Below are 17,825 nucleotides of genomic sequence, written 5' to 3' on the forward strand. Positions count from 1 at the left end.
GTCCGCAAGCAGACTTTCAATTATTTTAAGCTCTTTCGTAGCCTCTTCTAAAACCAGTCCGGTTAAAACTGGACCCCCAGGCTAACGTGGAAGCCTCCTTCCCATCTTTCCCCAATGTTGCTCACTCCCTCCCCCTTCCTCGCCTGCCGCCTCTCCCTAGCCGCCTCCCGCCACCTCTCGCCATGCCCGCCGCCGCTCGCCTCCACCCGCTCGCCGCCCACCCTCGTCGTCCGCCGGACCCTCCGAGGTTTGTCTTCGTCCCTGCCTCCCTCTCTTTCTGAAAGGTTGTCGGTTTAATCGAGGAAGCGGTTGGGATTGGAATAAGGTCGAGCGGTTCTCTCTCTGAGATCAGTCTGATATCAGAAGTCAGTCATAGGGCTTAGGGTTCGAGAAAGGTGCGAACTTGCTGCTAGTTCTCGCTCTCTAGTTGCTGTTCCTCCCCTAGATGGTTGTCATTATTATATCGGCCAATTGTGAGTTTATGGTGGGGGTTTTTGTTTCCTTTTCCCCCTTCTTTTTACTCGATTTTATTAGTTTTCTATTACTTGAAATAATCACTCTAATTTGTGGTAGAAAAAGGTTACGATGATCTGTTGTGAATTACTAGAGTCATAATAATATACCAAATCCTATAAACCTTAAATATCAAATTTTGGAGACTCTAATTATTGAAATCATCCTGATAACATAGCTTGTTAGCTTTGCTTCCCCTAATTTGCTTTTCACACTCCATGTACTTAACGTTGTAGCGGAAAGTGCTGATTTTGTGCCATTAGAGTCTCCAAAATTTGATATTTCCTCGTTAGTTCATCTTTTTAATATGTCAATACTATTTCTTTGATTTACTAGCGACGTAGGTTTGAGATTGCCGTCATAGTTTCTGGGAAATAGGTTTGTTAGATGATTCATTCTGATTGATGGATTCATAAAAGATTCTGTCGATCTTACGTAAATCCTTGCTAAAATTAGATTTTGGAGACCCCTGTTACTGTAATTCCTGCGTGCAATCTCTGAGAGCACTCAAAGCTGAAGGTTTATTCTGAAATTTTTTTTTCTTTTTTTGTTGCAGTGCAATCAATTGCCACCCCTGCAGAAGCTACAGCAGGGTTTGATGAGATGGCTGCAGGGACTCAGCGGAAGTATTACATGCTTGGTGGTAAAGGTGGTGTTGGGAAAACGAGCAGTGCTGCATCCCTGGCTGTTAAGTTTGCGAATAATGGCCATCCTACCCTTGTAGTGTCTACAGACCCTGCACACTCTTTAAGTGATTCTTTTGCGCAGGTACATGAATATATATGCAGTGGAGTTATTCCTGTGTTGAAAAAAATTGTAAGATTTCCTTTTATTGGTTACCAAATCTCACAAGCTCAGGAAAGCAAGTTTGCTATATACTACCTTATTTTGTGGTAAAATTGAGAGTGGAATCTCAATTAGTCTGTGTTTTCTACTCATATTGTCTCTAGGATTTGAGTGGAGGAACACTGGTGCCAGTTGATGGACCGGATTCTCCTCTGTTTGCGCTAGAGGTAAGAGTGCATATAGTTGGAGTTACTTCTATAAGGCTTCTCACTTTCTACACATCTTTGCAAACTCTTCTTTTTTGAAATAATTTGCTTCTCCTTATTGACATGCTCCAATAAATGTTGAACAGTAAAGTTTCTTTTACAGATAAATCCTGAGAAGGCTAGGGAAGAATTTCGCAGTGCAAGTCAAAGGAGTGGAGGGACTGGGGTTAAAGATTTAATGGACAGTATGGGTCTTGGACTGCTTGCTGAACAGGTACAGCCTAAAAAGTTGTAAATTGTCATTATTACCAGCGAAGTGTGCATTAATCACTTGTTTCGATTTCGTTCACACAATCATGAATATGCTTCTAAATGAACATGCTTCTAAATCTTTTCAGCACACAACTAAATGTGCTGATTGATCACAATCCCTAGTATTTGAAGATGTTTGTCTCTCCATTTTCATGCCAATTCATGTAAGAGGAATGTTTTTTTCAATAAATTTTGTACAACACAAAATCTTCTTTGAGAAGCTAAATGCTGACATCTATGCCTGCTATTTGTTTGACATGTCAGACTTTTCATTGTACGAGTCAGGGTCTAAAAGTTTGATTGGTTTTTTGGAAATGGTTTAGCTCCAGAGGTATCATGAAAGAAGTGGGTTCTTCTTCTTTTCCTTTTATGCTCATTAGTACTTTCATAAGCAACCATCAAGCAATTTGATCAAGAATTATCAGAATATACTAAATGATTGAATCAGTTTATTTTTTTCAATCAGTTTTCTTTTCCATTGTTGTTGAGAGAGTTGTTATCTTTGCAGAAACGACCTTACATTATCAATGCGTTTTCTTAACTTAATTCTTCTCTGTTCAATTGTTAGCAATTCTGGGACTGCGAGTTTGCCCAAGACAACTTAGGAATTTGTTAAGTTATTCGTCAGTTGTTTCATCACAAGGCCATCTGTAACTAGTTCCCTCTTTCTTTCTTATGGTATTAGGGCAAGGTAATGTGCCAATTTTGGTTCTGAATCACTTATTTGGTTCTTGCATGATTTTCTAAATCACATAATTGATAATGGAAACAGGTACATCCAGATCATGTCTATAAATGTCCAAGTAAAATTAGACTATAGTAGAATTTTGAACTTTTGGGTATTCATTCCCGCTGTAATCTCCTTTACATTGTGCACACGAGCTCATTTCATTGCTGAGGTTCAAATTCCATCATTTTAGCTTTAATGTCTGAAATATAGTACTATAATTTCACTTTGAGCATGCACTAAGAGTTGCAAAAACTGATATGAAATAAATTTCCAGCAAAATTTTACAGATTGCTTGTTAGTTTCTTGTCACTTTGATTGATGCTACGCTTGCATCTGTTTCTATTGTCTTCTACTAACTTTGTGATCACAAACCATCCAAGAGTACTAGTACTCATGTGACATAGACCCTAGAAGGAGGGTGAAAAAACGGTGCTATATTCCCTCCCCATCACAAACCACTATTGCACCAGCACAAAGACAAGCATCTTTCTTCATTAAGGAAGACAATTAAAATTAATTGGTCACGATTACATGCAAATGCATATTTTGTTCTAGAACATGTAAAATCTGTATTCTTTACAATAAACCATCTAACTCAGACCCTAATCTCCCCTTGTTGATTCCCCAAAGATTGCTAAACAGGCTTACTTGTTAGCTTTCAAAAAGTGCTAAACGAGATGATGGAGCTCTATGTTATGATCTTCTTCAAATTATATACACGACTTTGTTCTTTTGCACTGCAAATTAGTTTCAAAGAGCATATCCTTGAGATACTGCATACAGAAACACTTTCACTTTAATGACATTCAAATTACTAGAAGTAGGTGCAGCAATTTCTACTCTGCCAAGTTATGCATTTTGTTTGTATTTTTCTCTACGTTTATAAAATTTATCTTGTTTTAGCAGCCTACTGTTGGTGTGGTGAACCTTGTAGATTAATTTTTCATCCTTTACTCACTGGTTGCCTATTTATGATTAGCTAGGAGAACTAAAACTTGGAGAGTTGCTGGATACACCTCCTCCTGGACTAGATGAAGCTATTGCAATTTCAAAGGTATAAATCTGAATTTTTGTAACAGTGGATACTAGCTACTTCTTTTTAACACCTTTTTTCGCTGTCTTATTTTATCTTAATTTCGATCCCTGTACTTTTACCAGGTCATGCAATTTGTTGAAGCACAAGAGTATAGGATGTTTAGCCGTGTAATATTTGATACTGCTCCAACAGTAAGCACTCTGTAATGGATTATCTTTTGGTATCTATTTAAAAATTCCTATGCCTGTTTTGCTCTATACTCATTTATATGATTCCATATTCATCTACTGTTAGGGTCATACTCTTCGACTTTTGTCCTTGCCAGACTTCTTGGATGCTTCCATTGGCAAGATCATGAAGGTGTGACTTTTTTAAACAAATCTGTAACTGATACCTGCCATGGATTTTTTTCCTCATTTGTTTTTTTTTTCACATCCACCCTAGTCATTTTTGCTATTTGCAAGCATGTTTATATATGATACATGTTTGGCTTCTTTCTGGATTAAAACTACATCAACAAACAAAATTGATATAATATAAATGTTTCTCCCCTTATGAGCCAGAAGGACTATCCCTGATATATATATATTTTTTAAGTAAATACATCCATACTTGACATAAAGGTGACGATATTTAGCAACGTTAACCCACCATGTTAAAAGTACCTTGTCTCTTTTTTCTATTATGTGGTTGCTTGCAGTGCTGTATTGTCTATTGTTATTATTTACTTTTAAGTGTAAGCAGTCACAAATATTTATGAATTCCCTATATATTTTTTGCTTGGTTTTGAATCTTTAACTTAAGCTGGCTGAAACTTTGAACAGGAAACATATCCGGAAGACCTACAAAAATGCTTATTAATTTTGTTGCAGGATAAACTTGTTTATTTGTTAGATCTTTATAGAAGTTAGAATAGTAGATTGGTAGGGAAATTATCTTCTCATGGAAGTTGATGTTAGAAAAAAGAAATTCATATCAAAGTTTTTTGCATAACCTAACTTGATTATGACATATCAACCCTTTTTATGCAAGCTTTGATCCATACAAGGTGACCTCTGACATTTCATGAATGAAATTGCTTTTTTTTCCCCTGTCATCATACTTGTAAGACATTGATTTGACATAGCTTTGTATAACTAGTTCATAAAATTCCATATATCATGCTAACTTTATATTCATGGACATAGATCATGTAACTTATTACAAGTGGAATTTGGTTTTGGTATGTGGTATCAGGGGATAAATGTAACTGGCTGCAGTAAATTTTGAAGCAATTTCTCTATTTCACCTAGTGGCTTTATTGTTTTAAATTGTTTTATTATACTGTCAGAGTTCTTTTCAATTTGATAAGCATGCATTGCTTACTATTATACAATTTTCTATGAGTTGTAGACTATCTTAATGACTCTTTTTTTTTTTTTTACTGCCCTTCATCCATTTCAGCTAAGACAGAAGTTAGCTTCAGCAGCATCAGCCATTAAATCTGTTTTTGGACAAGAAGGACCACAACAGGATGCTGTAAGGTCAAGTTTGTTGGGACATAAATTGTGCCTTATAATTCTGCTAACTGTTTTACATTTCCCACTTGTGTAGACTGACAAACTAGAGCAACTGAGGGAGAGAATGATCAAAGTGAGGGAGCTTTTCCGGGACACTGAGTCAACTGAATTCATCATTGTCACAATTCCGACAGTAAGTACTAGGTCCTATCAATTTTTGTTCTCCTCCATCTTTCGATCCTTTCACCTCGCCCCTCTATCTTGCTGCAAGTCTGTCTCTTTTTGTGCATACATGCATGCTGTTGCATGTCTGCATCTGTTGCATCGCCACGTATGCTAGAAACTGGGGGAAAGAAGTCTAGTTTATTCAAGCAGACTTTCGGTGAAACTCATATAGCAGTGCTTTGTTTGATTTGATCTGCTTACAGGATTGAACTTGTCTCTCTGGCTTACACTGTTTGATTCAATCTGCTTTCGGGATTCAAGTTGTAGATTTATCTGGATTGATCCTGTATATCTTAGTCAAACATAATTATTGCAGAAAATTCCATATTCTTTTTTTTTTTTGGAAAAATATTGACAGCGGTCACGACACTTAGTACCTTTATGTTATCAATTCTCATGAAATACAGACATGCATGTTCTGACATATCAAAAGGGGTTCCCATATGCAAGGAACTAATTCAACAAGGGACAATGCTAGTAATGTGGGAAAGGAAGAGAAAAAGTTTGGAAACGTATTTTTTTGAAATTATAAATGAAATGGTTGCTGGTAGTGTCATGCTTAGAAAATGTCCAAATAGGGCAGAAAATTAACTTATTCAGGTATGAAGAACAGTAAGTGTTAGATTCTTTTCTTTAAATAGAATTTCAAGGAAAAAATAGATAGGTTAAATGTATCTATCAGGTGCAGAAAAAAAAAGGATATTAGAATCTAATGGGGCTTGAATGCCAACATGAAAGAAATTTCAACTGGAGATGCCTTGTTGTTGACCCAGAAAAATTGAAGTGTCGTGAGGGATTGCTTATAACTTCAAATTGCATTTAAGAAGATATAGTGGAAGGGAGTTTAGAGATCATCTGTTGACAAAAGCTTATTGAAAAGGAGAAGGCTTTAATTCAATTGTTATGCAGTGAAGCTCCATTTTGACCATGTTAGCTGGGGACTCTTTTTTTGTTTTTTAACAATTTCCTTTACTGAAGCATTTGGGTGTCTAGATTATTTGGCAGGTGTAATGGTTTTCCTAGTTTGAAATGGATAGCAAGATCCTCAGGAGGGGAATGGACAGGCTTATGATGTTCGGAAAACAGGAGGTCTTCCTGTTGGATTCAGTGATATTGTATAAAGTTATGAACCAACTCATTCATACTCTTATATTCCTGGAGAAATGATGGATTTTTGTTGTTCAAGCAGGAAAAGACTGTATAATTTGTGAAAAAAAACTTACATACTGGCCTTGCCTCTATATCGCGCTTCACGATTTCATTCTTTCACTGACAGCTACTGCTAAAGCTGCCCTGGCAAGAATAAAACTAAGAGCTTCATAGTACCTATGCAACTAAAAGAGTCTAGCAAAGAAGACTGCATTCTTCTAATTAAATTAGAGTTGGCAGCCAAGCTTATGCCTGCTGATTCTTGTTTGGTTGCACATAACTTCTTCTGGATGCTTTAATTCACATTGCTGATAATAGTAACTGATCTCTGGTACATTATAATGGATGTGCCTAATATCTAATGCATACATGTAAATGTGTCAAGCTTTTTAACTGAGTTCAGTGTTTAAATTTTCTGAGGTCATGGCAATTAGTGAGTCATCGAGACTGTGTTCTTCCTTGAGGAAAGAAAATGTGCCTGTCAAGAGGCTTGTCATCAACCAGATTCTACCACCATCTGCTTCAGACTGCAAGTTTTGTGCAATGAAAAGGAAGGTAAAACCACTAATTTTCATAAGTATGAAGTGCTTATTTTCCTTCATCACGTAGCTCAAAATTGTTCTGGATTTGTTGCTATTTCTTCACTTTTATGTGATAAACAAGTACGAGAACTCTGATTGCATGGTGGTGACACAACAAATAACCAAGTGTTCAATCTCATCTTTCTGACTTGCTAGTTATCGCTCTTCTTTTCTAAACATACTAAAGTTTCTTTTCTGCAGTTATTTCTTGAAAACATTGTAAAATGTCTTCTTCGGTTTGAATTATTTCAAAGACACAACTGTCATTTTGCTCTTTCATTTCAGGATCAAATGCGTGCGCTTGAAATGATCCAAAATGATCCGGAACTCATGAGCCTGAAGCAAATCCAAGCACCGCTGGTTGATGTAGAGATCAGGGGTGTTCCTGCCCTAAGATTCATGGGCGAGATTGTCTGGAAGTAGCATCCAGGTACCAGAAAATGAGCATGTTGGAGATCATAATTTTGCTAGTGGTCTTGCTCCGTTTATTCTTCATACACCAATACCAGCCCTACGATCAGCACATTACTACATTGGAACTTAAAGGTAAGGCCCATGGCCTGAATATACATAACCTGTTCACACCTGAAGCAGTTGATGGGCTTCAAATGTAAACAGAGCAAGCTAACCTATGAAACAGAGGAAAGCAGTATTAGTCTGAGCTTTATATCATGTATCAAATGCTGATTATCTAGATAAGATTCTTTTTGGAAGGTTTAATGCATGCACACATTCATGTATAGTGCTTAATTCTAAAAGAACCACTGTTTGTTGATGCCTGTGTCCTTTAAAATCTATTTTACTATGACTAATTAAGCTGCATATGTATGCAACTCTGGAAGGAAATATTACTGATCACAATTGTCAGATTGATTTGTTAAGATGATTGAAAGCACTCACAACCAGTAGGTGATTCATCAGGTAATGCAAATGACCATGGTGCAGAAAAAAATGAAAGAAGACTGGAGTAAGACGAGCATTCTAATAGCAATGAATCTGGGGCACACTGATTTGGTAATCTTTCTGTGTCTTGTTATGGTTGTTTTGGGATCTAATAGCAATGAATCTCTGATTATTCAGAAAATCTCCTGATTTTCTTTTTGAGGTTTTGTAAAAACAATTAAAAAGTCAATTGGGGCTAGAAAATATTTCTAATAAATGGATTTTGCAACAAAAAAAAAAAACACTTCATAATGGATTTCACAAAAAGAGATCAGGCTGTATTTTTTTGCAGTCAGGTCCAGATTTAACCTTTTTGGAACCAACTTATCCTGTTGTGTATTCAACAATGTACTTTCTCGATATGGTGGCCAAAACATATATGGTGACAAATTGGCATCAATTTATTGAAAGTGTGGGAGAGGCAGCAGAAAAAGAAGCACAGCATTGTTGGTAAAGTTGAGGTGGGGCTCATGAGCAAAGATGACATCCTAGATGGTATAAGGGGGAGGTATGGTTGAAGATGAGATGCGACCAGCAAGAAGGTCATGGAGGAGGGCGGCCATGTTCCGAATAGAGATAGACGAGGGATGTAGTGTTTTCGCAACTTAGGCCAACCTCGGCAAAGAAAGGTAGAAGTAGGTAGATGAGGTGGTGGGCAAGGATAGGGGGGAAATTAGTGGGGATGGTGACAAATGGAGCAGATGCTAGAGCCGATGAAGAGATTCCATGCATTATAATTAGTTTATTGTAAATTCCTTAAGAAGCCCTTGAATTATCTTTAGCCCCATAGAAATCATGATAGTATTAATTCGAAAAATGTATGTTCCTTGCTCATAGTTTTATGAAAATGTAGAAAATAAATTAGAATTTGCTACATTGGCTACGTCCCCTTCTTTTTAAGAAGGGGAGGTTTTAGGTATAAATCTTGGGTGGCACATTCTTAAGAATTTGAACTTGAATAATTTATACTCAATGGATTCCCCTCCTTTATATTAAAAGAGGAAAAAATAATTGCAGGTCATTTGAGCATATTGAATTTTTTTAGATCAACTAAAATATCCCTAATGTCAAAATTGAAATTACTTTTGATTTAATTAAGTAGGCAGTATAGAATTTATTAAATTTAAATTAAGCATTTCTAACTCAAAATTGTTGAACCCTCTAAAATTATCCAAAATAATAGTTTTGATGAGATTTGTTTTTAATAATCAAGTTAATCATTAGGCATGGAGTTCGGTTTTTAAATGTAAAGAGTTACCGTAAGTTGGATAAATTCTTGAAATTCGACTCTAAGACCTTAAAATAGTGATAATAGTGAAATAGGCCGTGAGATAGTCAATATCTAGTTTGGATGAACAAAACAATCATACAATTAATGATAATAAGAATAAATTACATTCAAAGAGAAAGTCATTTAAGATTTATAATGTTTTTCTCCATTTTGAATTTTTTATACTTCTTTTCTTTTGATGAGATTATTTTCAACACCCTACCCTAACTTATAACAACTTTTGAATTTCATCCCTTAACATATAATGATTCACTAAAAGGTGAAGAAAACAATTTACTTTTGTTAGCGTTAATCTAATCACAAAGATTTCTTGCAATTAAAACTAAATTTATCTAGATCGATTATAAATAGAGAGAAAGAAAGATGTTATACGCACTATCAAAAAAATCTTCAACGTCGAATGCAAGAAATTTTTTTTAAAAAAAATAACTCAGAAATCTCACCTAAATCTACTCTCTCTTATTTAATCTCATCTATCCATACCTCTAATCCTTTGCAACTTCATCCAAATTGACCACCTAGGATTTGTACTCATCATGTACATTACAAGTTCTAACAGATAGCATAACTAAACCATATCTGGAGGATCCCTTGCTAAATTTCCAATTCATAAATTTTTCATTTTTCAGATATGGCGATCGCCGGCTCACCATCCAAATCTTGGAAAATAAACTTATTCATAGGTCCTTACTCGAAACATATAATTTTCAGATCCACCGATTTTTCAGTCCTTCGCGGGCCATCTCCAACGCCCACGTTTAGTGCTGCCGGAACTCCGAAGCAATTATCCCGTCCCATCGTAAACCGGAAAAGCCCAAGATTCTCCTTCAGTCTCTCCATCTCTTCTTCCGGCCGGCGAAGGCGGCGCATGGCGAGGACGCTAAATCCTAGAAGAACCCCATGCCCTCTGCCTCTTCCCCCACCCCCGTCCGCCTCTCGTTCGCCTCCTGGATCTCTTCCCCGGTCCTCAAGAACTACCTCGCTGGCCTCCGGCTCTTCCTCGCGGCGGCCGTTCTCCCTGGCTCTCCGAAATTCGGTATTATATTAGATGGCGGGAGTACCGGGACTAAGATCCATGTCTTCGGGTGTACCATCGAGCGAGGGGCGATGTGGAGCTCGATGTTGGTGTGGTGTCGTCGATGAAGATGAGACCGCGGGCTTTCGGCTTAGTCGGTGGATCCTGAGGGCCCGGGGAGGTCGCTGGTGGAGCTGCTGTAGTTTGGAAAGGGGAGTGCGACGAGGGATCGGTTGAGGGGCTGAAATTAGGCTCATGGCGACGGCAGGCTTTGCGTTTGCTTGACGTTGGAATTGTGGAGAGGATACTGATGTCTTGCAGGAAGGTTCTGTGGTGGTCCGGTTTTCAGTTCCAGAATGATTGCGCCACTGTGATCTCAGGCAGGTGATTAATATCTCAGTTCCTTTTCAACTTTGTTTTAGATCAGCTGGAAGTTCTTAAAAAATGGGATTTTGAATTCATGTTGCCGGTCTTGAATTTTGGTATCAGAATTTCCTACTTTTTGGGTATATTGATATAAGTGATTTAGATGCTTGTGTCAGTGTCGTATATGGGTTGCCAGATGGAGGTTTACTGGAGTTACTAGAGCCAGTTATGCGCTTTGGAGTTTTGTGGTGCTCATAAGTTGTAGCCGTTAAGAGTGAGATGAGTATAAATTCATCGTCAAGTAGTTTTATGACATCAGAAAGAGACCAAATCATTCCCATTATCTCATTTGCTGGAGATGTTTCAAAATTCAACCATTGCTGATGGTTTCTTTTTTGTGCTATCATGTACCTGAGCTTATCTCTTGCATTCTTAGGTACTTGGAGGTGTAAGCAACCCATGTTCCTTAACTTGTTTGGATGAAGCAGGATAAACTATTCAAAAGACCATGATACCAAAGTTGGAACTCAGTTTCAATTTGGACAGAAGCGAACTGTGATTTTCAGTTTTGGCAGCTTAACTTTAGTTTCAGCAGTTTCAGCCAAAAACAATTAAAAAATAAAAAAATACTATACTATCGGGAAACATTAGAAAAATTTAAGAAAAAGGAGTCAAGTAAGTAAGCGCTTTAAAATTTATTGAATTGTTTGTGATCAATAGGCATACAGTTTAAGTGATCTCTTGCTGAAATAGCCAAAAAATCATAATTTTTTAAGTTAAATTGCATTTCACATCATCTGTTTGTTATATATTGATGCACAGTTTAATTATTCTCTAATGCATAAGAAATATTTTTTTATGAGATTTAGGATTTCTTTGTGAATCCAATGTCACAACACTTCAAAATATTGAAACTTGCATATTCAGTTTAGAATTAGATTTTAAGAAAATGCATCTGAGAACATTGAAGAAATGAAGATATGACCAAAGAGGCAAAGATCGCTGATATACAGTAGATTTGACCTTTTAAGTCAAATTTGGGCTAGAGAATATCAGGTGAGACTCTAAGACCAACCACTATTTCTGGTAAGCTCTGGAAAAACCAAAGTTTAGGTATTGGTTTCAAAGTTCAGCTGAAACTGCATGATCCTAACCCTTGATGTAGCCCTCCAATCAATGTAGCAAAACTCAATAAGACCGACCTTCCATATATTGAATATGCTGCCTCATTCACCTTCATAAGCTCAGCGTCCTTCATTCACATGAATTTTAGTTGCTCTTCGGCCTTAGTCTGCTATCTACCTTTTTGTTGCTCAATTTGTATCAATGACTGATATCTCTATGGCTTTGTAGATAGAAAGTTATCATTTTATTAGGAGGCGAACCTAACTGTTCATGCGAGTATTGTTACAGGCTCTGATGAAGGCATCTATGCATAGGTTGCTGCAAATTATGCCTTGGGTACTTGAGAAGGTGATCCGGAAAAGACTGGGATAGTTGAGTTTGGCAAGGGTTTAGCTCAGGTTTCATTTTGCCCTTCGAAATTTTAAGCGAATTAATCCATCTATATAAGGTCTCACCTTTTATTTTTTTTAATAATAGTCATCAACTGAAGTTGACGTGACTTGGTTTGATTATCTTGCAATGATCTTTGAAGGTCTCAACACAACTAAATCACATTTTCTTTTTTATGAATGAATAATTGCTGCAAAAAATAGCCGCTAGGTTCTATGAGTTGTTCAAATTTGAGAATACGACATTAAATTGTTTGTATGTAGGTACCCTTTTAGTGGAAGGTAGGCATAAAGGATTTTTTCAAAAAAAACCAGATACATTTTCTGGCACTGATTTTCCATTCTCCTGCAAGTAGCTGGAGCACCATACTGTTGTCATTTTTTGGGGCAACATATGACTTCTAGGTTACCATATTCACCTTTGCTGAAGCCAAAATTACATCATATCTTGGTGCAGCAGATGAAATTTGAGAAAATTTTCTTTTTCATGATTGCTAGCTTTCTAAACCCACCATCTTTTTTGAAGCTGAACTTGCATCACACACATACATACATACATGCATATACATACATATATATATATATATATATATATATATATTGTCTCACTTAGGCCTTTTACTAGCTCAAATTTGTTGATTCTATTATATCTCCTTTTCTGAAATTCCATTATAATCTGAAACTATTTATAAAAGAAATATCAATGGAAAATTGGGGATCACATTCCATTTCAGCTTTTTGTTTTAGAAGTTGTACCTTGGAGAGAATTGTAAGCCCCTTGTGTTTCTTCCTTTTGCATAGACTTGTTCCCAACTGGGGGATTGCTACTTGATCGCATGAGCATGAACTGGATAATCAAGTAGAGAGGTGTAGCCATCTAGGTTTAATCTCAAGCCACAAAGCCCTTTCTTGTCCTGAGGTGTCTTCTTTATGACTTAGTACCAATTCTAAAGGATTGACATTAGGTTTAAAAATTGATTATATTGCCTGTTCAAATTTTAATGGATTATTTCAAAAGTTACTCCTTCCGCAACGGACAAGGCTTAATGGCTAATATGCAAGTATAATGTTACTCCTTTTTTGCTTCTAAAACTATTAAGTTGCTGTAATGTTGTGTAAATAACAATAGATGAGATGAAAGCTGAGTGATCGTGGCAGCAACTATCTCATTAAGAATGTAGGACATCTGCAAAGAGAACCTGCTTCACAGAATCTGGTCAATGGGGATTTATATTTTGAAGGGGTTCAACAAATATTAAATTAGAAAGGTGTGGATCTTATTTGGGAGAAAGTAGGTATGCTTCCTCGTAGCTAATATTGCTTCATTTTATGGTACTGATTCTTGGGAATGACGCTTTACTTGATTTCTCATGGTATAGGGTTCTTGGGTGTTCAAGGTTCTTTTAGGTATGCAGATATGTATTTGAAATCAGCTTGGCTTGATAAGTAATCATAAGTTCATATTAGGTTTGATGTTTGATATGGAGGTTTTCTTTTAAGGTTTCTTTAGCTTTGTTAAGTGTCTTTTAGATGGTTTGCATTTCGCTCTTTAATAGTGTCTAGAAGTTTGGTCTAGGCCTCATTTTTGTTCAGGAATAATTAAAGATGGGAAGAGTTTCTTTGCCTTGTCTCTAAACTAGAGTGGAGGAGGTTTTATATGAAAATTCTGTCCTTAAAGGTGCTTATATTAGTAGTGGATTGGTTCTTTTTTACTTAGTGCTCTCTCTTTGATCTAGACCAAATTTATGGTCATTCTAGGAAAGTTTATCACTTCTCATAAGTGTTATCTGTGTTAGAAAGTTGTAATAGTTGGTTTTTGTGCTTATTTGAGACTCTGTTAACATATCCTAGCTGGCCTATACCTTAAATGTGTGCACATTACAATAGTTGAATTGCTTTCTCACCCCCCTGTTTTTTCGATGGAGAAGATTCTTTGGTGGATTGGCCCTTTGACCATTGTTCCTGCATGCTGTATAATTAATGAATGTGCAAAATATCGAGATTAATGAGATAGTATGGTTGATGTAATTGTTTACCAACAACTTGGATGCATTTAATACAGTGTTCTATTAGGGTCCACTTTGACAATTTGTAGGCATCGAAAATGCTATTGTATAGTTGACACTATTCTCTATGTCACTATATTAAACATTTTGTGGTTTGAAAGCTCAGATTTGGTTTTCAGTCAGACCAAATATGTATCAGTTAGGTTCAAACTTATGAAGAGGTAGCCATAACTATCAATCCTTGTCCCAATTGAAAAATGGTCAAACAAAATCAAATCATTCAAGAATACTAAATAACATAGATGCCATTGCAATATATATTATGTTGTGTAGAACCTTAAATGTATCATTTTGGTAGTTTCACATTCGAACAATTAAAAGATTGTATTTTAAAAATAAAAATGTTTAGAAGTTGATGTTTATGGTGTTTTATATTATTGCTGCATTAATATATGATGACAGCAGTGTCTAAATTGAGTTCTAGAATAGCTAGACCTATGTCAACATATTTGCTTTTCCTCTGAATCTCTATATGGTCTAAAATCATATTGCTTTTGGAAGTTCTGAAGACTTGGAAAGTCTACATCTTGCTTGGCACCTCATCCCCTTATCTTCTCTTGGAACATGGTGCTAGATAATGTCACTATCTTCTCAGAAGAGGAATTCTTTTCATGGTAGAAGGATTAGAATCTTCTCGCAGAATGACTTTGGTTGCTTGGAGAAGAAAACCAAGGGCTATGCTATTTTTAAGCAACTGGACCTTTTCTAGCTATCTAAGTGGTCAGAAGTTAGAATATACAGCTAAGTGGTCAGAAGTCAGAATATATCTAAGGCCGTTAAGGTGGAGTTTGCTACTTATGTTCTGAGTATAGGTGAGTTATGTTAGACTCTTTTTGAAACCACATTGCAATACGGGAACTTTAACACTTTATCTATTATGCATAGAAAGGATGAGGAGTGAGATAGCCGTCTTCTTATGCATGTTGGATTAGCCTCATAATGTTTTGGGCATTTGTGTATACCTTAGCAGATTCTTGGATTTTAATTGCTGGATGGCATTGTAATGTATCATAATTGCAAAGATCTGTTGGAGCTCATTCTGGGAGCAATTTCTGGGGACATCTGCTGGGAAAATTATCTTGAAAACGAAATCTATTTTCAGTGGTAACAGTAAATAAAATAGTTGAGACTGATATAAGTTTGGCTAGCTTTGTGTTTCAAATTTTCTGCTAAAAATTTTCTGAAAATTTTTGCTAACTTATTTTCAAGTTGTAGTGAGATTTAGGGGAAAGTATAAAAGATAACTCGCTATCATTGAGAAAAGGTGGTGGCCTAGAACTAGGGATGCAATATTTGAGAACATTACATGACAACCAAATATAAATTAAACAGAAAAACTATAGATGGAGAAGCATGTGGCAGAGAAAACAACATACAGAGCTCCTAGTATTGACAGCAAGAGGAGAACTCCCTCATCTTAAACTTTTCTCTGAAAAATTATTATGTTACTCAAACAGTTAGGCATTTTGTCATACTTCAAATACCTACTACATGGGTTTATATAGATGACAAGGTGACCGTTCACATGGTCAGTGTAGTAATAAAATTTAAAGAACATGTGTGAAATAGCAAAGGATATGTAATGTTTTCATGACACTACAAAGACATCTAACTTATGCATCAAATATCCAAGGGACATTTTTATGACCCTATGCAAAAATCTTCGAGATAGCATGAAATCACATAGCATGAGGAAGGTGGTGCCTGAAACAGGGATAGATACCACCGTGCATTTGATAATTACAAAAAACAAAAAAAAAACACAACTTTGATGTTAGTTTATGTGGAAATCAGAGATGCTTATACGTGTGAGTTTAATTGATGCGAGTTGTATAATATGACTTCAAGAGTGAAACTGATTGGTCTGGATGTAATACAATAGAAAATCTTATAAATGCTGTTTATATGCATGTATGTCATGTATATACAACAACAGCTGAAATTAGTTTTTTCCCCTCCTCTTGGATCGATGAGATCACCTTCGCTCAAAAGCTTGGTGCCAACTATGTGGTGGATCTTCTTGCCAAAGACAAAATTTGAAGAAAATTGGCTGTAGGCCTCTCTTACCCTTGATTGTCTAATCTTTTCTTTACAAGATCATTCATTAGTATTGTATATGTAATATGATTCATTACCTTTCCCATGAACAGACATGAACTTGTGTCATCTCCAATGTTACCTCATGCTGAGAATTGATGATAAATGAACAAAAGAGGTCAAGGTGTACAACACCAGTACCAGTACTTGTACCAGTACCTTACTGGTACGGGCGGCACAGTATGCCATGGTATGCTTCTTGGTTTCCGGACAAAAAAATAAAATAAAAAGGATGTGAAACCATGTATCCTTACACTGCCTGTATGGGGGGCATAGTGGAGTACTGGTACCTTACCGGTAAGATCCAGTACTGTCAGTATGGATTGGTACGCACTGGGATGTAAATTGTTGAAACAGATAATATTTTGACTGTCTTCATATTTATGGTCAAATATCTGTGCTTTATGGTTTAATTCTTTGATTGTGTAAAAGTTTTCTTGTATCTTAATTTAGTTAACAAATTGCTTAATCTTCTGGATACATGCAGATAGATGCTTACATCAAGCTGCCACTTGGGATCATATACCTAAATTGCAAGGGAGATTTTTGGCAACTGAGAATTACTTTTATAGATCAAATGTGAATTCTGTTTTCAGTTTTTTTTTATTTCTCTTGAATGACTATATATCCCTTTGATGTCAAGGTAGGGGTATCCGTGCTATCAAATTCAATCAACGTACTTGCGAGCAGCCTATTTGCAAATAAGCTTATGTCAAATAAAAACTCTGTTTGCTTTGGATAAGTTTGCTATATACTGGGTTACTTCAATTTGTTATCTTCTAATGTTTGATAGTTCTTTGATCTGGGTCCCACATCATTTTTATTCTGATTTAATGTTAGCTGGGGAACAATTTTCGGTGAAGAGTGGTTGAAGTTAAAGAGTAATTATCATTCTATGGATGAGGAAGACTTGTGTTATTGTTTCTCTTCCAGCATATATATTATATAGTGGCCCTACTGCACGGAAGTCTTGGAATCGCTCTTGATGATTAAAAAAGGTATGCCCTGTGCACATCTTATGTTAATACTTGATTCAAATCCATTCAAATTCAGAGTAGAATGTGAAACACTAATTTTTTCTTTTGAGCTTTATAACTTATAAGTTGCTTGGATTTTTTTCTTTTTTTCTTTTTTTTTTTGTTGATTATCCTACATATTATCTTCAACTTTTTAGCTGTCAGACCATAGTAGCGTATATATTAGCTGAAAAAAGTTACTGTAAGGTATTCTTTTACAAGTCCAGTTTTTAGTGAGTGAAATACGTGTTATGGTTTTATTCTGCCCAGTATTTGATGAGAGCATGGACATTTAGGTTGCATTTGGTTCAAGGCTAAAGGAGGGTTAAATGAAAAAGACCCATGCAGTCCATTTATTCCAATGTAATCCACCAAACACTAACCGATTTATTTAGAAAGCAGAGTGAACATTTTAAAGAAAGTTGGTGAAGCTACCTTTTCCACCTAACCTGGGCAAACTGTTCTACCCTTGTTTAATGGA

At 36.2% G+C, this 17,825-nt stretch overlaps 1 protein-coding gene across 7 annotated transcripts; it reads left to right on the forward strand.

Moving 5' to 3' along the window:
* The first annotated feature begins 62 nt into the window (after positions 1-62).
* Positions 63-17,078, forward strand: LOC103703082 (ATPase GET3B-like). Of its 7 annotated transcripts, XR_005512139.1 has the most exons (15): positions 66-247; positions 1,070-1,281; positions 1,464-1,526; positions 1,669-1,779; positions 3,527-3,601; positions 3,706-3,774; positions 3,878-3,943; positions 5,027-5,101; positions 5,177-5,275; positions 6,877-7,011; positions 7,323-7,583; positions 7,959-8,051; positions 9,900-10,669; positions 12,065-12,174; positions 16,816-17,078. XR_005512139.1 is itself a non-coding variant. In XM_008785783.4 (11 exons), the coding sequence occupies exons 1-11, from the start codon at positions 115-117 to the stop codon at positions 7,458-7,460; spliced, it is 1,176 nt and encodes a 391-aa protein (XP_008784005.1). In that variant the 5' UTR covers positions 66-114; the 3' UTR covers positions 7,461-7,812. The 7 variants fall into 7 exon arrangements, 1 of the variants encoding a protein (XP_008784005.1); XR_005512138.1 differs by lacking the exon at positions 12,065-12,174; XR_005512137.1 differs by lacking the exon at positions 9,900-10,669 and having other exon boundaries at positions 12,430-17,078.
* The last annotated feature ends 747 nt before the right edge of the window (positions 17,079-17,825 follow it).

This window comes from Phoenix dactylifera, chromosome 6 (genome assembly GCF_009389715.1).
Source record: "Phoenix dactylifera cultivar Barhee BC4 chromosome 6, palm_55x_up_171113_PBpolish2nd_filt_p, whole genome shotgun sequence".
Lineage (NCBI taxonomy): Eukaryota > Viridiplantae > Streptophyta > Magnoliopsida > Arecales > Arecaceae > Phoenix > Phoenix dactylifera.